Raw genomic sequence first — 21806 nt, 5'->3', positions numbered from 1 at the left:
AGAGGCAGGAGAGCACCAATTAGCAAGCTGAGCAGTCTGGGAAGGGGTGAAAAGAGTTACTGTTACTGTTACTGTATTGATCATTTACTTGTTTATTGGAGTAATTGAGCTACATTTTTGTATATCTGCAATAATAACTTGAAAATATTTCTAACTTGTTTAAATAATTAAAAATAATCTGAACAGGCAAAACTGAAGCCAAACATGATATTACATGAGAAAAAAGTTTTGATCACGAGACTAATCACAGTCTGCTCTGCTAGAGCAGGTTTAAATATTTATATTTTAACAGTATAAGGAACAGGGTTTACATTATACTACACACATTCCATGGTTAGATTATTATATACGCTTTTGTAGGTTTTCTCTTACCAACAAAGTAGTTTAGAATGGCTAAAAGACTCTGCATAATTTACATTTATTACTGTTCATTAAGTCTATTTTTTGGTTTGGGATTTTGGATTTTTGGGTAGATTACTCAAATACAAATGATGAAGCACTGTCCAAGACAAGCTGCATATGGTACCATACACCATTAAAAGTCAGCCTTGTACCCTTCCATCTCCACCAAAATATGGCTACTAAATAAAAAAGGGAAAAAGCAGTAACATATTTATTAAAATACATCATGCATCTTATTGATTTGAAAATTGCCCTTTCAAATTTTGCGATTTTGATATAAAACAATCTTTCAGCCCTACACTCAAGAGAAAATGTAAATGTAACTGTAGACATTTCTATGAGTGGTTGTCCATGTAAAAACCATCTGATAGTCCGATGTACGTATGTACGTGAGCACTCATCCCAATCAGGTGTTTAAGCCACACCCATTGCTAACAGGTGTGTAAAATCAAACATATCTAATACAGCAAACAGCTCATCCTATCTGATGACAGAAAACAACTGAGATGCGCAAACTTGCCATGCAAATTTAAATCACCATGACACACACTGTTATGGATGTGCAAACCCTTTCATAGCAACCCTGATATAATTTAAACATTGAGGTCTAAACAAAGTCATTCAGAGTGGTTTGGTATGAGATCATAGAGAAATCCTTTAAAGTAGGGGTCTAAAATTGCACCTCAAAACTATCATGTTTCAATGTTTAGGCTTAAGGCAATGTTTATATGACCATTTTGTGTAGTAAACTCTTGTGAAGTAGCCTATATGGACATTTAACTCTTCTGATGTTCGGTTCCTTCCACCACCGCTATAAAAATTTCACATCAAACCACTCTGAATTACTTTATTTACATGTTATAGATTCAGTTCTGCAGAAAAACTGGTGGACTTCATCCTGTAAGAAGCTTTATGTTGTCTGTACCTGTAACACTTGAGGAGCTTCTGTTAGTGCATGCACTCTTACACTGACTGAGCACTTTATGGAGGCGACAATGAGAACAGCCAACAAAAACAGAACAGCAGTTGTGCTCAAAACAGATGGCACAATCGTCAGCGTCCTGAATGTTGATGTGGAGGTGGAGAAGTTAAGAGCAGGGTCAAAGTTCATGCTGGATGGAGAAGTCAGTTGAGTGTGCTCTCTGTAGGAGAGAAATGAAGATATGCAGTTTAATGTTTATGTTAAAGCAGAGCTCATTAATTATGGCTACTTTTAAAAGTTAAAAGTTTGAATTCATCTTTTTATTCAAAACCTCAAACATGATGAACTGTTTATTAGTGTATTCTTGTAAAATGTATAACATTATGAAATATAGCAAGAAACAAGCAAGATGAAAGGACAACATAATTTTCTCTTTCTTTGTAATTTACTGACCTCTCACTGGATGTGGATGCAGCAGAAAGTATGTGAGAAGAGACTGGAGGAATGACATCATGGTAATGACATAATCTCTTGTCTGGACAGTAAACTACACCCCGATAACCAGCCACCTACAGAGATAACCCAAAGATTAAAAAACAATAACACCCCACAAATTCAGCAATGTCATAAGGATCACAAGCAGCAGTTTGATAATAATTAGTAATGTAATAATTAATAATGTTAAAACAGCTTGAATAAATTGTCTGAAAGCTCACAGGGCCAGCGAACACTCTACACAACTGTCTCCTGCTAGCTTCTAGTCTAATTAACATTTTGGCTGTCCCATTCCTTGACGACCAGAGCTGAACTGAGCTTCAAACAAATGACTAGAAAACAGAGAGTTTGTTTAACTTACCTCAATACTCTCACCTGCAGGACAGTTGAGCCAATCAGAGCCCTCCACCTGGATCTGATACATGTTCCTCCCAGTGCACCTGTGCCTGTAACAGCAGCCTGCCACAGATACACTGAGGAAGGAATGATCCTATAAAACAGAATTAAAGGGCCCAAATCATGAGAAATTGATTTTCCCTTAATGTCTTGAAATAAAAAGTACACAGCAAAATTCTCATTGCTGACCTTTTCAAAATTACAGCATAAATCAAATTATATGAAATGGTTCATTGCAAAGAAACTTATCAGATCAGATTTCTTTACAATGGTGGTGATAGGAACCAGGAGTTGCAATATTTGCAACACAAATATAATCTTTTTTTTGTTGTTGTTGTTCAAAACTACCTGTGAACCTACACCCCTTCTGAGTTCTTATATATGTATCGCTGCAAGGGTCTAAATAATGGCAAATCTGAAAAAAGAAGTGTTCTTTGGGGACTATTTTGTCTTTCAACACCTAGCAAAAACCTCTTTAAGGCATATATTCCTCACAAATTCATGTAATAAGTTTGTGTGATTTGGCTTTTAGTGGCATTAAATGCTTCCCATCTAGTTTCTGTCAAGGACACCATGAACAATTCACATTAAAATCACTCTGACTTACTTTGTTAACACCTTAATGACCTTATTATGCAAAAATTAAGAAAATTTGTGGAATTCTTCATTAACTTCTAAAGCATTTATTTCAGTTCTGTGGGAAGTAAAAATCACAAAATGAAAAAACACTGGTGATTTTGCTGTATTGTATTATTTTAAAAGATTTAGAGTGAAAGAGAAAAATAAAACAAATAGGGCAATGCTGTTTTGATCTATAAAGAACTATTTTTGTAAATGAGATGTGTGAATACAAAAAACTTTATTTAATTTTAAAGAATCTCTATATAATGTAAAGGTCCATCCATCCATCCATTTTCTAAGCTGCTTCTCCATCAGGATCGGGCGGGCGTACTGGAGCCTATCCCAGTGATCATCGGGCGGAAGGCAGGATACACCGGACAGGTCTCCAGTCCATCGCAGGGCAGATAATGTAAAGGTTCTATACCAATTGAATTTCTCATAGCAAGCCAAGAACCATTTAGGACTTTGTTATATATAAAGAGTCTAATTGCACAAAGGATGTTTGGTACCTCTCTAATGAGGCTGGAGAGAAAACAGCGGCTTTCTGAGCGATAGATCTCTCCACGCCACTCCTCTGCTCCATTCCCTCTTTCATTCTCTTCTTTCCAACACTCACTCTGTAATGGAGAGGAAACAAATACAGCATTGAGGAGCTGTGAATATGAGACCAAACAGGCCAAGGCTGATAGGAAAAGAAGGTGTGCTCTAAAGAGTCAGAGAGGAGAAAGGCTCTGAACACTTACCCCATTGGCCAAAGGTTTATAAATGCGACAACCCTCTAAATACTCATCACTCTGGCACTCCCCCTTGTGGAGATGAAGGTAATGGCAGCCCAGTCCACTGAAGAAATATGCAGGCCTTAAATATGAGTTCAGTCACAAACTATAACCAGTAGTACAGAACTCCTAACAGAGTAAAAGCATCCCATTTGGAGCTTCTCCTTGAACTCACACAGTAACTGAGACAAATCAATGTAAATTATGGAAGAAGGCTAATTACCTGCCAGTACAGAAGAAAGATGAGAACTTGCAGGTGGAAAGAGATCCAAACAGAGCACCTTCACCTATAAACAAAGCGCACACAAATACTCCATTCTATATGCACTGATGTTCAGTGCACACATAATGTATATATTTTGTTTGTTTGTTTGTTTGTTTTGACTCTGTACTCCAGCACATTGGATTTTGAATTAAGCAGTGTTAATGCAGTATGCAGAATGTCATCTTGAAATTCAGGGTTTTTATTCTTATATTGGCTGAATCATACAAGCTCCATTTATACATTGTGCCTACCTTTCAGGAGCTCATAAGTAGATGAACATAATCTTTATAAAAGTGCACCCAAAAAATGAACCAATAGGGTTACTGGACTTACAAACTGGGAATATGTCAACAATAAATACATTATTTGGCTGCCCTTAAGCACTTAAGCAACCAGTTTATGGAAAATGAAATGAAAAATGAAATGAAAAAATAATGAAAATGCATTTCAATAAATGAAAACTGTTTATGCCAAAGAGAATTCCATTCCACTGAAAATAAATTGCAATGAGATAAACAGCTAAAATTTATGTTGGTGTAAAAAAGTTCTTATACACCAAACTTGTTTTAATTTTATCCAGGCTCTCCTGTAAACTCTACATTGTTTGATTGAATGGAAATGTGTGGCATAATTGATTTAGGTTCATACAACTACTTATTTTTTGAGCACATTATGTTTTGTACTTGGCTGCAAATTACATCTATTTTGGAAGAACTTATGTTAAAGCTGTCATGTTGAACTTTACCCCCACTGTAACTGCTTCATTCTAAATCCTGAGTACAGACTCAAAACATCTACCACACTCAGAGCATAAGAGAAAGATAAAGCTAAAACACTGTAAAATGTAATATTTATTAGTATTTTTTTACTTATTTTATTATCTTTTTTTAATAAATGCCTACTGTCAGATAAATAGTTTAACATGAAATTTTCTCAGATGCCCATAACCTCAGTAGTCAATGTCTTACCCTCTCCCCACACCAGGCTCTGGGCTTGGCTGAGGTTGACTGAGTACCATCCTGTGTCCTGCAGGGCAGAGAGAGTGACCAGGTCAATCCGGACCAGAGAGGGTTCTGCCAGTGCAGCCGTCATGATAGAACCTTGCAGAACCCGAGCCTCCCAGTGAGAAGAAAGACCACCAACACCAGCATCCTTGTGAGGGGTGATTATGAGTGAAAGTCAGTTAGAAGTTCTTGAAAATTGATAAGTATATATACACTACTAATAACATTACTATGTTTACAGTATATCTTATTCAGTATATTACTGTCATTCCTGTGTGTGTGTGTGTGTGTGTGTGTGTGTGTGTGTGTGTTTACCTGGTTCTCCAGCGGAGCTCCCAGTTCAGTGTGTTTAGAGTTGAGGTGTGCATGTAGAGCTTTTATCACACTAGGAGAGTAAAGCCTCATCTGTCCTGTTGCATCTGTGTTAGTCACATGACCATGAGAGCAGTAGCCCACTGCTAATACACACAACAACAACACATCATTACCAAGACAAGCTATAACACACGCAGCAGTAGATGAGCTATTGCCTTTACATCTACAACTTGGATGATCAAGAAAGATGTGTCGAATAGAGTGGACAGTGAGTGGACACAGTGTTTGAAAACTCCAGCAGCACTGCTGTGTCTCATCCACTCATACCAGCACAACACACACCAACACACCACCACCACATCAGTGTTACTTCAGTGCTGAGAATGAAACACCACCCAAATTATACCTGCTCTGTGGTGGTCCTGAGGGGTGGGGGGTGGGGGGGGGGGGTAACAAAACATGCAGAGAAACAGATGGACTACAGTGTGTGACAAAGTTCACCTTTATGGTAAGTGGGGGTAATAAAGGAGGTGTTTGGTAAGGGTATTTTGCTTAGGCTACATTTCTCAGTAATACATTTCTCACAAATTTGAGGGTGTATGGACTGTAACACTGTGTTAAAACTACCAGCACCAAGTGGATGCTCTACTTCAGCATACCTGGCTCTCATTTTAAGTGAGTGCTATATTACAGCACCCAAGAGCCTGATTAAAATAATCAATCATCAACACAATACAATAATTACGTAAAATACTTTCCTGTTACAAAAACAGTCCTTATGGTGAATCTTGAGAAATATGTCTGATTGCTGTCAAAATTCACATATGACATTGCTATATTATGTTAGGCTGTACCCCACATACCCTCATACACCATAATACATACACTGGATTAAAATATTAAGGGCTAACATAAACTCAATATTCACCTATAAATGTCTCTCTGTTACAAAAAAGTCTTTAGAAGTCTCACTGACTCTGAGAGGTGAGGAAACAGTCTCTCCATGTGCTGAAAAGTTCTCTACTGAAACCCAGCATGTGGAACAGCTCATGGATCACCGTCTATCAAACAGCAAAGATAAAAGAAAAACTCTCACACCAATACAGGCATGTTCTTATTTTCTTCATTTTCTTCAATTTCATTTCATTTCAAAGCACACTCACCTGCACCACGTGCTGATGACTGAACTCCTTCATGGCCAGTGGCTCTCTGCAGATGACCATGACCCCCGCCACAGGTCGCCCCTCTGCATCCATCTGACAGTGGGCAGAGTAGGCCAGCACACTGGACTGGGGGAGATGTGAGAATAGGCGGGGTTAAAATCACCAGAATTAACCACAAACTGTATTTCCTCATGACAAATCTACATTTAAAATGATACAGACAATCAAAAATAATGATGCAGAAAAGTGCATCACATTTATAATATAAAAATGTATTACACATTTATACTCATTGTATTCTGTTGATGTGTGTGTGTAACATTTTACATTTACATTCATTGAATTAATTACATTTAGATTCAATTTATGAAATTTTAGCTGGCAATTACCATATAAAAAATTACTGAATTTTTGTTTTTATTTTTTCAGTTGAATATAGCACATATTAAATATATGACACCAACTGACCACAGACACAGCTCAAGCTCACATAAACAAACATTACTCACAGCCACCCTCTAAGGGTGAGACATCACTAGAAGTGAGAACATTTGTTATTTTTGTCAGCATGACGTTTCTCAATAGATATGCTTTCTGCATATGGGCAATATTGCCCAACTGTGGGCAATAAATGCTCGATAAATGTGATCGGCTAAAATAATTGTGATTAGGCAATTATGTAATAATTGTAATAGATCTTCATATCATATTTAGATGATCCATGAAATCTTGACTTCATTACTGTCTTAATATCATGTGCCTTGATCAGTGTAAGCAAATGGAAGGACTGTTCTCAGATTAATATAAGACTTCAAAGGGTATTAAATCAAAGAGACATTGCTTACATCAGCTCTGCATTTATCAGTGCTCTGTGTGAGCATGTAGAGCAGGAAGTCAGTGTCGGGGACCCCCAGCCCATCTGGTTTGAGCACTTGCAGGTTTGGTTGGTCAGGATGTGGATAGACAACATAGCCACTCAGGTGATCATCTGGGATCTGTCAATCAACAGCAAGCAAGACTTATAAGATCTGCGTAGACAAATATTTGCTCTACAGTTTCATTCTAAAGAGATATGTGGTGATCAAATCTTCACAATAATCTTGATAATCAAAACTAGACAATTAAATAATCAAAAAAAAAAAACACAGTATTTTATTTAGCATTTAATAACTTCCACAAAAACTAACACTAGAATATTGAATGAAACAATAACAAAATACCTTCTATTAAAAAGCTGAAACAGAAGGTTTTTAAAAGATGATTCTTTAGTAAAGAAAATGGTTCTATTTAGAAACATGGGCTCTGTATAGAGCCATTTGCAGGCTTAAAGGGTTCTTTGCATGGTGAAATGGTTCTTCAGGTTGATGGAGAATGTGTTATATTTGAACAGGGTTCTGTTATTGTTATGATGTCAAGCTTTTAACAATAGATGAACCCCTTTTAGTACTACATAGAACCATTTTCAACAAATACACAAGACATTCTCCATCAGTCTGAAGAACCATTTCACCATACAAAGAACCATTTAAACATTCAAATGGTTCTATATAGACCTCATTGTTCTAAATAGAACCATTGCCTTTACTAAAGAATGCAAGAAGAACTGTCTTTTAAGTGTGCAGTTATTTAAATCTCCAAAGTATAAGTGATTTCCGAATACAGCAATAAAGCTAATTAATATGTGATAATAAATGATTCCAACATTTTGATCTGTAGTGTATGAATAAAAAGCTGACGTACTGTCACACCCAGACAGCTCTCGGTTCTGTACTTCTCGTTGGCTCTACCACACCTGAAGAGAGCAATACAAAGTCCCGATTGAGTAATTATAGTTATTATGAAATGATGGTGAGGGGCAAAGGGGTGAGTTCCATGCATTCTTGTCATTTACATACTAGAAGAACAAAAGAAAGTTCATAATTAAAGTAATATTATTATAAATTAGAAAAACTACATTCTTAAATGGAATCAAAGGCAGAAAAAATATTCTAAACAGGTTTAAATGAGTAGTTTTCTTGAACAGTAAAACCAAACCCTGAAAAGGCATTTATGTAGAGGAGGGAAATGAAGCAGACCTGTTGTAGTTAGCACTGCTGCTGTTCCTCCAGATGAATCTGCAGTACTTGTTGATGTCTCTGTTCAGCAGCAGCCTGCCAGTGACCCTCATTACTTTGGACACATAACACAGCAGTGAATGTAACTATAAGTGCAATTGTACAGTTTAATCCCCATCTTAACATTATAATTTCCATTACAATGATACATAGAAACGTTGTTAATAACAGAAGTGGACAATAATCAACTGGCTCCTCAGGTAGGTACAGTGCCAGTGTTTGGACACACCTGATTGAATATATGTTTCTAATAATCTTAAAGACAGGGTTGTGCCTTAACGCTAGGATAAACATAAATTGTGAAGTTCATGCCTTGTTTAAATAAAAATATAGGACTTTTTATCAGCATATAATTTCATATGTTATTCTTTTTATTATTTAAATGGTGTTCTAATATACGATACTATGCAAAAGCTTTTATTGTTTAGAAAATAACTAAGCCTGCAATAAATATAAATAAACAAAAAACTATACATTGTGATTTGATGTGTGAAAAGTCAGGAACTAAACCTGTAATTTTATTAGAAACAAACAGTCTATTTTTCTTACAGTGCCTTTAAGACCAACACTATGTGTAAATGAGATCTGTTCTGATTGGTTGTCCTGTACTGTGCCTCATTCAAAAAGCATTCAGAGCTAAAACACTGCTTAGAAGTGCAGTGTGAATGGGTGGGGCTAAACTGCTATAGACTGAATAGATGACTATATGTAAGCATGTTGACATAACAGAAACAATGAATTACCTGAGAGTAAGTTGGACACAGTGCTGACAGCTTCACTAACTGCTGCTTCCACTCTCTCTCTCTTCCAGTCTGAGAGGACGGGGCTCTGTCTAGGAGTCCATGTGTTGATTCTAATTGGCTGTGGTCGAACAGCTGCGGCTTCAGTCTGACCCCTGTTCATTCTCTTAGATCTGTGAGACTGAGGATGTTCATCATCTTCCTCAGCAATGTTGGACACTTTGTGTTTGATTTCAGCTTCATTGAAGGACCAGTGAGACGAGCTGGGCTGAGAGGTGGGTGGAGACACCACTCTGACAGAACTCTGCACCACATCAGAGATGCACTTTCCCGAAACACAAAGAAGCCACAACAGCAGCAGTAAAGAAATGTGGTTTTGAACAGCCTTCATCTGAAAACATCACACAATGTATGGCTGGTTAAGTTAGCCACAAACAGGGACAGTGACTGGACAGCTTTGCTAGAGTTTCTTCCTCCGATCCTGATCCAAATCACGTAATACTGATTAAATGAGTATTTGCATTTTCATAGATCATGTAGCTACATGGTGCCCACTTTTTCACATTAGTCAGTAAAAACAGCTTTCACATCTTATTTATGCACATTAATGTGTGTCATGCAACAATGTTTAAAAACTTGAAACTGTAATTATACTAGGTTATTTTAATTATTTTAAAGTGCTTTTTTAATATATGCCTTCTACCACACCACTACATTGATACATTAATTGATGTGATAATTTAAATATTTCAGGTGTTGCCCTACTTTCTATTACTATTACTATTATTTTTAGATTTCCATTTTTATAATGTTTAATATTGACTTATGACCCAGTTTTATTCCATCTGAGACGTTACTACAAAACTATTGTTCTTATTGATTTTTTGCACTTATTGGTATTTTCATAGCTGTGCACATCCTGAATTGATATATTCTGTTATGTATTTCAACTACTTACACAAAATAATCATGTAAAGTCATCGATATTTAAAGACAAACCAGACTATCAAGCAAAGCCACAACATTTAGCATGTTTTCCACATGCTAGTAGAGTGAAACTACTTCCCACAATTGATACTTCCCTTTTCTTTAATATAGACTGCAAAGTGGTCAGATAATCAGTTAACTAAGATTGAAGTACATTTTTTAAAAAAAGTATGCATGAACAATCTTGGGATCAAGTTGTACTCACCCGTACCTGGCATTCAGGACTCCTTAGAAACAGCCTTATGGCAACATTGCCTCTTTTTCCTCTCTATAGAATTGGATAGAACTTATAGAGTGCTGGGATGACTCCTGTCATGATGAAACAGTGACAAGGACAATGAAGGCTTTGATGTGCTAATAAGTCTTTATAGTCCTGCATGTAGCACCTCTTTACTAGTTTCAGTTGTACTGACCTGCCAGCACTTCCTCTCCAACTTAACACGCCTTCCACCACTATGGAGGAAATGAAAAGGCTCAAAACTTGAATGCAATTTAAGGATAATAATGATGAAACACTCACTCATGGTAAAAGTGCAAATCATTTATTCATTGTGAATTTTCTAGTTCCTTTAGCATATATACAGTGAAACGTCCTAATAAAATCACTTAAGTTTCCTTTCCAAACCAAAGCTTTCTATTGCAATCAACACTGACCAGAAACACATTACTAGGCATTTCGAAAAATACATTCAGTAATAAAACAATATTGACAGAGGAAACAGAAGTTATCCATAAGAGCAGACGAGATCATATGATCATATTTATGGCACTAATATGTTTCATTCATTGACCACTGAGCCAAAAGCTGAATCTAAATGAAAAGGTATCATCAGAGCAACCGTGATGTTGTTCGGCTTGGTGGTGCATACAATTGCCTCAGGCACCAAGAGGGATTGTCTGAGTGACTGCATTCACGCACAAACATACACACACTCTAACAGGTGCCCACACAATCTTACACACTTCAAAATTATTGCCACAATTGCCATGCACTACCGTAGACACAACCAGGGTGAATACAAAAATCAATGTGTAAACTTTTGTGCACGTGTTTTTATGTGCAAGTACATACAGTCACATCGTGTCTAGTGATCTACAGGAAGCTCATTCAAAGGCACTTCTGAGGAATACACACAGCTAAACATATAGCAGTATGAGGTACATACACACCTACAGCACTGTGAAAAGTCAGAGATCACCTCATTTACTTACTTTCCAGTCAAAAAGGCCTTCAAGTGCTAGTCATTCATTTTTCAACAACAGGAAAATAAATTTACACAGAAGCTTCAGCAGCTAAATATATTATTACATTTTAATTACTTGGTCCACCCTTTGTCTTTATTACAACTTTAATTTTTTCCTGCAGACTTGCTTTTAGTTTTCCAAAGACATCTGCAGATTTTTTTTTTCCTCGGTTCCAACATTGAGTCGCAGTAGTTGGTTGTATTTTCTACTCAAACAAATTCAATACTGCTGGGTTCTGGACTCTGAGGTGGTCAGTCCATTGCTACGAGAACACCCACATCTTTCTTTGAATTTCAAATATTCTAATTTTTGTCTATTTTCTTTTCTCAGTATCAGCTTGAAAGTTTCCCATTCTTTCAGACCCATAGCACTGACATATCTTTTCACAGTACAAGAATCTCTCATAGACGAAAGTCTTAAGTACTGCTTATCTAATGGTGACTGTTTTAGTATGTTTTAGCATTTTTTAATCACTTTTTGAACTCCACTTTTTGAAACTCCTGTTTTTCTACTTCTTTTCCCAATACTTTCCCATTCCTTATGCAAGTGGATTATTTTATATTTAAGCTTCTCAGGAATATTTCTAAAAAAATATATAACGGTCGTATTGACTGGAAATTACATGAATGAGAAATGGTCTCCCAAGTTTTGCACAGTACCATATACATACAGAGATGTAAGTAAAAGGAACTCTTTGATGCTCCGATTGAAAATAAAACCTACGATGCCAGACTGCATATGTGGTGCAGTATATTTAGCAAAGGCTAAGACAATACAATTTCATTAAGAGAGGCTAGGGAAGATTCTCTGTGCAAAGTTGTCCTCCATCACACAATCTCTGAGTAAGTGCACATCCAACATACAAACATAGATCCACATACATACTCAAGTCTCAATACTCCATAATCTTATGACAGGCAAAGAAACTCATTTGAGTTAAGGCACCTTGACAGCACAGACTACAACTAAGATGCTGCTTATGTGCTGCCCAGATCATAATTTAGTGGTGAAAAACTAAAAGTTTGCAAGAGGAAACAAAAACCAGAAAGGCAACAGAGCAATGGAGAAAGCAGCAGCGGTAGCTCAGGTCAGCATGGGCACATCATCCTCAGAGATTGTGTCATCAGTTAGAGGGATCAGCAGCACCTCGTCATCTGAAGAAGAGGAGGAAAAGGAGGGGGAGGCCGAAAGAGGACGAGCAGTAGAGGAGGATGAGGGTCTGAAAAGAGAGATACTCAGCCCCAGTGAATGGAAGAGAGAGGCCAGTGAGGGACTGCTGGGTGGAATGGCAACAGGAATGGCGTGTGGTGTTTCTGAAGCATCGGCAGGCTGGCTGGAGGGAGGAGGTGGAGGTGGAGGAGGAGGAGGAGGAGGGGGAGGCGCAGCCTGAGCCTCTGCTTGCTGTTGCTGCTCTGTCGGTTGGGGGGGCACTTTTTGAGTCAAGGGCTGATTTGCCACTTCCCTGGCCAAGGAGGAGCCTCCAGAGCCTGACTGATTAGACTCTTGGCTATTAGGAGCAGCTTCTGTCTGTTGAGAAGTAGAACTTGTGGTCTGCGTGGACCTGGATGCAGGCCTAGGAATGATGCCCCACCGCCGCAAGCGACGCATTGCACGGCGGACAAAACGCGGCCTGCGCCGTCGCCGAGGGGAGGAGATATTGTCCTGTCTGAGGAGCTGAAGCAGTCCTCTCAGAGAAAGAGTGGTGGGCTGAGAGAGGGTGGGGAGAAAAAAAAGAAAGTGTAATCAAACACTAAAGAGCTACACCAAATTACTTAAATGTTCATTTAATAACCAAAGTGGACTACTGTGCATAGTTAATCTCTCATAGTTAAACTAATAAAGGAGTAAGAATTTAAATGCTATTGTGCCTCACTGTAGCTCACTGTCAGAACTTTTGCGACTGTCTTTGCTATGTCTCAGGATTAATAATAGACTCATTCTTCCTAAAAGAATGCCATGCATCTACAGATGCAGCCAAAGCCAAACCTGATACAGCCGGAGCATGGCCACTTTGAATCAGCAGGAAGGGATTAACTATTTTGTGGCATTTTTCTGAACCATGTGTGAGCTACTGGACTATTAAGATGTCTAAATAATGAAATTGAGCATGTGAATAAAACATTAACAGTATTACTGTACTGTTAGGAAATTCTCTACAATCTTTTATGTTAACTACAGCCATGCATAAAACAACCAGGAAAAGTGGATAGAACTGTCCAAATTAAAATCTGTATCTGTTAAGCCTGAATATTTTTTTTTCTTCACCTCATTGGGATTCTCAGTGGGGAAGTCGTCTACTGGAGGAATTATTCCCTGAGCAATCAGCTGGCCATAGGAAGGCGGGGCCTGTTGCTGGATAAACTCTGCCTCTTGGCGGCTAATTGGGGCAAACAAACTAAAGCAAAACAGAAGAGATCATACACAGTCATCAAAATGAGCAAGAACATCAGATACATGTCAGTGAAGCACTATCTAATACTGTGGCCTACAAGGATAATTTAAATCAACAACAACAAAAAAAAAAAAAAATTGAGAAAAATTTCAGATGACTGACAAATTAAAAGGAAAAACCAACAGTAAGTGTCTTAATAAGGTGTTGGGCCACAACAATCTGCCAGAACAGATCTCTGAAACTGTACTGGAGGGATAGAACAGCATATTTTCAAAAGATATTCCCTCAACTGGTATTTGAATGATGCTGCAACACCAGTACCACAATACTGTAGCACACGCATAAATTCTCCTTGTGACTCATTGTGTGCAATTTTTCATTTACAAATTTAATGCCAGTTTGGTGATTAAAGAGCAAGTAATGATATTTATATTGCAACTTGTCTAATATGAAGTACATAACGTGTTTATTTAGCCCACAAAAAAAGTCATTCATTTTGGTAAAGAAATCAGAACCGGCCATAAAAATTCATGCTAGGTACACCCCTAATATTTATTGATATCTAATTATGAATAGTCATGCTTCCTATGGACATTAGCCAGTTGAACAGCTGCTGTGATGGAACACTCTTTCATTTATATTTTTTTCCTCCACAACTGAGGTCCACATACAGTGCCCTCGACAAAGACTGCCACCCTGGTAAACATGAGCAAAACAAGTTGTAAGAAAAAAATATTGTTATTACCTACCCTTTTGATCTATCACTAAAATAATAACAAAAACTCTAACCTTTATTTAAAGTAAATGCCTGAGGAGAGGAAAGGAAAAAAAAAAAAAAAAAAAACAACACACACATCTTAAATGTACCTGTATTCACGAGTGCGAAGTGAGTACAGCTTGCAGGTGCAACCCATAGCAATGACCAGCAGCAGTCCACACACCAGACTACCCACAGTTGCAGCAGTGATGACCTTTCGAGGCAGAGTCATGGTGCAATTCATCTCATCAGTGCCATCCTTACAGTCCACTTGTCCGTCACAGCGCCAACTTTCAAATACGCATCTGCACAGGGAGTCAACATATTTTACATTCATACACTTCCTCTGATGCACCATAATTCATAATATTACAACCTCAATTTCTCCAGTGCCCTTTGAAATTCAAACACCAAACAGATCAGGTCATTAAACATGTACATACATCATAATAAACAAAATGTCTAAATGTAATGATTTTACATGCAATGCACCAAGCTCATAATTTGGACAATCACAGACTCACATTTAGCAGGCTGAAGATTCTCCGTAAGTGGGCATTATTAGTAATCAAGTAAATTTTGGTGCTTCATATCATCAACTACATTAAATAACTAACCTTCTAAAAACTGGGAAGAATCAGAACATTTACATAAGCTGTATAAAAGAGAAGTCCTTTTATGGACCCGTTAAATGCATAATAGCATAGCTTGACTTTACAGTATTAAATGTTCCCTTCAAATGCACCTACGCATTTATCCACAGGTTTCCTGCTGGTTGAATAAATGTGTTCCTTTTTTCCTTCTTTTATTATTTCCATTTGACAAAACATCTCCCTTCCTTCCTGTGAAGGTACAGCCCTTTGGAGTTTTGGCATCAAAAGTTATCTTCACATGTGCGATACTACAGAAAAGGCTGTAAAATGCCAGAAATATTCCAGACGTTTCTGGAGCAAAACTGTTTAAATCTCTCAAACAGTCTGGCCAGTCTCGGCATGTTTTAAACCAGGCTTGGTCTAGATGCATTATGATGTTAATTAGATTATGATAATCAAACTGTGCCGTCTCCATGAGCATATCTTAGATAGACTAGCGAGCATATATCAATATCAAACCACTGGGATGCACATAAACACATTTAATGCCAAATTTAATTTAGCGTGTCCTTGTTGTTTGACAGTTGCTATATATCTGTTTCTGTAATAACACCTCAAGGGTATTTATTTAGACTGATTTCACCTTCATGTATTTTAATTATTTGGTATATTTGTTAATACACCTACACCTTTTTTAAAGTCCCTCTCACAACACAATGCGTTTGTAATAAACTTAAAACATGCACTAGAACTGCAATAACACCACAGTGCGTACTCCTACACTTACCTGTCGCTGTCGCAGTGGAAGGTTCCTGGTTGGCAGACAGTGCATTCCCGCTCATCGCTGCCATCAGCACAGCTCAGCTGGTAGTTGCACCTCTCAGTAGCGATGTAACACAAAGGCCGGCCAATTACATGACCTGCCCTCTGCACTGGCCCACAGGGGAAGTGGCCAGCCGGGCACCCTCCACACCCGTCCTCATCCCGACCAGTCTCTGGACAATCCCAATGACCATCACACCTCTGCTTCTGTGTGTAGCAGCCCCCCTCAGACCCCTTACACAGACCCTCCCAAGGCAGGCAGTAGTCAGCGATTCGATAAGTAGCATTGAATCCCCGCCCCTCAGAGCCAGCTTGTGCACGATAGGTTAGAGACAGCAGACCAGTCTTGGACTCCACCTCCACCGTTTTTAAATTAGATGTAGATGTGATCTACCACACAAAAAGGAAAAAAAAGTAAAGGTTTCTTTAATTTTAAAGACATTACTGGCATCAAAAAGACATTACTACAATCTCCCAAACATAATTATTATGTCAAAAACAATGTCATACTGTGTGCCCACGTATGGGTGGAGTGTTCTCAAACTTGATAAAGTGGACTAAATTAAAGAAAAGGTTTGATTGGTCCACACCAAACAAGACAGGTGTTAAAGCACCCTATGGTAAACCTGAATTCTGAGTCCAAATATATAGCAAATGACATTTGCCTTGAAATTTACTAAAAGAAAAGTGCCAATCTAAAGCCTTTAAGAAAAAGATAAGACTAATAAGATTAATATAAATAAGATTAATGATAAGTATCAACTTCACCTCAAAGTAACTGTACAAATCAAGCTGCAACATATTTACGCTTTAACATATTTAACATATTTGAAAAAACAAGTTAGTTAGCTAATATCAAAGAATAAAATCACTATATGATGCTGAACACTTTATCCATTAAAACTATACTAATAGTGTTAAATTCAGCTTCAAATTCAAAAATGTAAACATTCTGACCCAACCCTAGTTGATACACTTTGTATGTTAAGAATTACAGAGTTAGCTGTTTTATGCATAACATTTGTGTAATCCTTTAACATTCAATTAGTGGTCAGTTTCTGATTGGATATGTTTGGTTAGTGGACTATCTCAAATCCAGCAATGACACTGCAGTGTTTAAAAATCTAAGCCACACTGCTGCCGATCATTCTATTGTACAATATGCATCGACAAAGTTAGTATACCTGAAAATAGGCTCAATGAGTGTAGGTACATCAAGGGTACACCTACTGCATTGCATGCCGAAATTTGCAAACATAATCCAGCTTTTCAAACTACATGCACACCACACGTTCACACACACAGTTACTGCACACTCACAATTTTAATGACATTTCCGGCACGGTCTGGCTGGTCAGTGATAATAAGGGTGTCTGCTGACCCCAAGTCCAGCTGCTGCAGCTCCAGCTTAAGGGGCCGTGGGTCCTGGGGGTCAACTGTCCACACACACTCCATTTGGCTTCCTGTCAGCAGAGGTGGGATGAAAGAGCCATAAAACGCCTGCAGATAGCCTCCACATGGCCCTCCTTGAGAGAGAAGTGGCACATTGGGTTCTCTGTGTGGCAGATGGCCCTTCTCTATGTCAGAGTACATGGCTACACTGGTGGGGGTTTTACTCGGGAGGGGTGAGGGGTTGTGGTCTGAGTGAGGTTGGAGGTTGACAAAATCGCAGCCTTCTTCATCAGAACCAAGCTCATCGCCTTGCCCGAGACATTCCACTTGGCCGTTACACTGCCAGGATGCAGGAAGACAGCGTTCACTGTAGCACTCAAACTCACCTGGGTAACAGGGACCAGAGCCTGGACACAGACAGAAGGCAGAGGTTTTATATTCCTGTACAACTGCCTTGATCGATTGACTATAAAGGACATATAGTGTCATAGTGTCCTTTCTACCTTTAATGTATGACAGGCGAAATCCTGCAACAGAGTAGAAGTGTGGGTAGTAGTGATGCGTTACTGTGATGTTTCCTCCATACAACTCGATTGGCTTAGGCAGCTGGTTACCACAGAGTGAGATGGGTGTGCCATTAAGCGGTGCCACGATTACCCATTCCCGGTCACATTTCACAGTAAATTGAGAAAAACTTCAAAAAAAAAAAAAAAAAAAAAAAAAAAGACAAGGATGAGAAATCAGCAGCAAGACAAGGCATGACATGACAAGAATCTCCCTTTAATGTAGAATACTTTACTATGCATAGAGAAATTTTACTATGTGTAGAAGGAATATATGAAAGTGTAGCAATTTTCAGTGTACCTTAATGAATTCTTGAACACTATCACTTGCTACTATGCGATTTCAAGTAGTTCTGCAATTTGCCTTACAGTGTCTGATTGTGATAATCCATTTAATTCCAGATGTCTATACAATACCTCAAGTTCAGACCTAAAAGGGCCTGGATTACATGGAAATTAAAAAAACAAAGCTCTTAAATAAACAGACTACTTCTGGGCTTTTTAAGTGTCTGCAGACAGGATGTTTCCCCACATCTCTTGTCACACACTGACTATAAATAGTTGAAACAGAATCTTTGACTTGCTTCTGAGAAACTGGATTTTGACCAGCTTTCTAAGTTGAATAGTCTCTTTTTTAAAGCCACTGGTATAGCAGTGCATCTTTTCTCCACCTATTCACAAATATCTGGTGGTATAAAACCACACCTTTTGGACAAAAAGAAAAGTTTCTATATTCTTTATTTATAGCATGAGGGGACAGTACCTGAGAATGACACGCTCGCCCACTTCCGAGATAATTGTCCAACTGCAGTTAACTGGCCTTAGAAGGCCATGAAGGCTTGAGCTATAAATTTCTCCTTGCCTGTCCTGTTGTATTTTTGGTGATTTGCCACAATACACTGCCAGAAAAAAGGGGAGTACAGGGTTATACAGAGTCATAAACAGCACTGTAAACAGAATTGTCTCAAAGGTTCTACAATATAACACTCAATTTATTGCTACAATAAAACAGACAACAATTTAAATTACCTGACTTCTTGTATACAAAATAACAATTGATAAAATGTAAGTATTTATAAAAGATTTTTCTTATCTTTTTATTTCATGGGAAAATAATCACGGTCTCAAAGAAAGTTTATCAAAAAATACTTGAGGAAAACATCACACATAAAAGTATAATGTCACAAAGTTAAAACTACACTGAAGAACAGTTTATGGTCCATATCCATTTAAAAGTCAGCCAACATAAGAAACGGGAACTATATGATAAAAGAACTAGAAAGAGGATATCTGCAGAGCCCAAATTTGATTACACAAGCAAACAACCAAGTCTTGTAGATCAGAAAAGAGTAAACTGATACTGGTAAACAACAGTCCTAACATTTCTACAAGTACTGCAAAGGCTTTCAAAGCTTTATCAACATTGATATGTTGCTATCAAGTCTATCACATCTATAATATCATGAAATATATTTAAATCTCCAAAACAATACTATAACACTAGTTTACATTTATTTACATACATTTTACCACACAGTTGTTCGGAGAACTCCAAATACCACCAGTCAACATGCATGTTTTGTTGATTTTCCAAGTAAACATAAGTGCAATAAAATATGCAGAAGTGTGTTCTCTGTAGAGAATGTGTTAACTTATTTCCACTTTGAAACGAATAAAACATGTAATTCAAAGAACAACAGTCTAAACTGAATACAATGTGTGCATGGCATAAAATTTAAGTTGCAAATCTTTTCACTCACTCAGGCTGGAGGCCCGCTCCAGGATGCAGGCTGCTGGAAAGAGACAAAATCAACATTTTGGTCACTGGTAACACTTTATAGTATACAGTACACAAACACAAGTATGCACAGTAAAAAAAATAAATAAATAAAAATTTGCTAATTTAGCTAATATCCCACACCAGCAGAAACTGGAGAGACAGCTGCAGCAGCTCCATTCGTACTCATGAGACAAGTAAAGCTTAATCTCTCTTACATTCCTTTCATTTGCACTCTATTATGCTACATTACATCTACATCAATTATCCTTTACATTTCGACCAATATGGAATCAGTTATCATACACAGCACTTTCATAAACTCCACACTTCCAGAATATAATCTGCAACTTAAAAGCACTTTTATGTAGTTAGTTATTTACGTAAAGGAAATATTTTCACTTGTAGCTAACAAGCAACTCACCTGCCAAAAATAAAATACTGAAGACGCGAAGGCTGCGAGAGGCAGCCATGCTGTTTCGTACAAAAACCCACAATGTTATTGTGTGAAGCAAATTAAAAGCGAGTCCAGCTCCATTGTAAAAAATAACGTAGAGAAATCGGTTAGTTTTCCACAGCAGCGGATGTCATCGCGGCAAAAGCTTCTTGCTGTGGATGAGAAACACATAATACTAAAACATAGAAAAAAGACAGCAACAGAGGGTATTTTTTAGAAATTTCACAAAGCAGGAGTTTTGGGTGCAAGAGGAAAACTTAAGTGAGGGCTGTTCACTGGATAAACGGCTCGACTTTAGGCTCAAGTAACTAAACAACTACAACAAACAAAACGAGCAGACAGAAACAAAATTAACGTTAACGTTACTTGCTGAACTGTTTGGGCCAAGTTAATGACACCATATAAAGCTCACAGATCTGTAAAGCGGGTCTACAACAGGACAAAACAAGAACATAGAAAATGTATATGAATGTTTAGGAAGTGCACCGTATGAACACAGCCGAGACCAGTTTCCCGTCTCGTTCTTCTTCTCAGCCCAGCAGTGACGCAGACTCGCGTTTGGTTTCGATTATAAACCGCACCAACACTCACCGTCAAACGGAGGCATTTCGACACATATCAAACACATTGTACGACACATTTGGAGTTATTCTCTCTGTGAGCTCCACTGACAGCCTGCTTATGTCCCTCGTAAAGCTCCGGTCTGTCTCCGCTTCTCGGACTTTGTTTAGAGCTAAACTAAGCTAACGCTAGCGAGCAGCTGGTTAAATCTCTTTTTTCACTTTTTCCTTCAACGACAGCACAACCGTACCCCAGATTTTTCTTCATCCATCGACCACATCAACTACAGTTTCGTCTTCGCGTGTCGTGAATGGAAACAGGCCAGCTTTCGTACCTTTTCTTCGTATTTCTTTTTCTGTTGTTGACATTCACTCTCCGCCACTTCCGCGTCGGTCCGATAGAGATCGAGCGGCCGCCCACGAACGTCCTGGCGACGTCATCGCGTAACTGAGCAACCAATCGGTGACGTTTTCATGCGTGATCCCCGCGGAGAACTTGTAGAGGAGAATTACCGCTCTGCAGCGTCTCCGGGTTTCCTCAGACGCTAGAGGGCGCTCCCGAGTGAGTCCAAAAATGAATGGGTTGATATGGAGCATTTGAGCAAAATCATAGTTTATAAATGCTTAAACATTTTAATGCAAACGAAAACAATAATTTCCTGAACACGGAACGACATAAAACATTTTAACACCGCTGTTATATTTTTCAGAGTTTTTAAACTCGAGTTATAGGAGTTTAAAACACCACCTCATGCGTGTTCATGACGTCAGTGAGCGCGAACAGCCAATGAGCTGCTCCTCTCGCCAATCAATCAGCACGCTCTACCAGTAATGCCCGCCTCCTGCTGCCCAAAACCCGTTTGCTGTAGAAAAAGGAAATATAAGGTAGGATTTCTTTGTTTTTTTTTCTTGCTTTGTTTTTTGTGAAATACATCCTTCAATTTTCTAAAATTAACGTTCTGTGTAAGTGATTAGAAACCTTTTAATCCTTTCGTTATTTAGCCCTTGAGTGCAATTTATTCCCATTCATTTAGGAATCACTCGCTGG

At 38.2% G+C, this 21806-nt stretch overlaps 2 protein-coding genes across 4 annotated transcripts; both read right to left on the bottom strand.

The window, feature by feature from the left end:
* Window positions 1–586: 586 nt before the first annotated feature.
* On the bottom strand, window positions 587–10494 carry LOC108440047 (leishmanolysin-like peptidase 2). The gene is made up of 15 exons (XM_017718752.2): window positions 10406–10494; window positions 9217–9604; window positions 8435–8528; window positions 8100–8151; window positions 7205–7354; window positions 6360–6485; window positions 6173–6257; window positions 5197–5339; window positions 4846–5029; window positions 3836–3899; window positions 3580–3676; window positions 3346–3453; window positions 2181–2309; window positions 1778–1893; window positions 587–1544 (listed from the first exon to the last, which is right to left on the bottom strand). Exons 2-15 carry the CDS (start codon window positions 9602–9604, stop codon window positions 1313–1315), a joined length of 1968 nt encoding a protein of 655 aa, XP_017574241.2. The 5' UTR covers window positions 10406–10494; the 3' UTR covers window positions 587–1312.
* Window positions 10495–10726: 232 nt separating this feature from the next.
* On the bottom strand, window positions 10727–21183 carry lrp10 (low density lipoprotein receptor-related protein 10). Of its 3 annotated transcripts, none has more exons than XM_017718734.2 (10): window positions 21010–21167; window positions 20166–20350; window positions 19725–19757; window positions 18728–18863; window positions 17905–18095; window positions 17330–17808; window positions 15975–16399; window positions 14705–14899; window positions 13711–13840; window positions 10727–13152 (listed from the first exon to the last, which is right to left on the bottom strand). In XM_017718734.2, exons 2-10 carry the CDS (start codon window positions 20212–20214, stop codon window positions 12529–12531), a joined length of 2262 nt encoding a protein of 753 aa, XP_017574223.1. In that variant the 5' UTR covers window positions 20215–20350; window positions 21010–21167; the 3' UTR covers window positions 10727–12528. The 3 variants fall into 3 exon arrangements, with proteins under 3 accessions (XP_017574223.1, XP_017574224.1, XP_017574225.1); XM_017718735.2 differs by having other exon boundaries at window positions 12529–13152; window positions 21094–21183; XM_017718736.2 differs by having other exon boundaries at window positions 12529–13152; window positions 19725–19754.
* Window positions 21184–21806: the final 623 nt, after the last annotated feature.

Source organism: Pygocentrus nattereri, chromosome 2 (genome assembly GCF_015220715.1).
Source record: "Pygocentrus nattereri isolate fPygNat1 chromosome 2, fPygNat1.pri, whole genome shotgun sequence".
Classification (NCBI taxonomy): domain Eukaryota; kingdom Metazoa; phylum Chordata; class Actinopteri; order Characiformes; family Serrasalmidae; genus Pygocentrus; species Pygocentrus nattereri.
The sequence above is the reverse complement of the archived record's forward strand: the minus strand, read 5'-3'. Positions and strand labels throughout refer to the sequence as shown.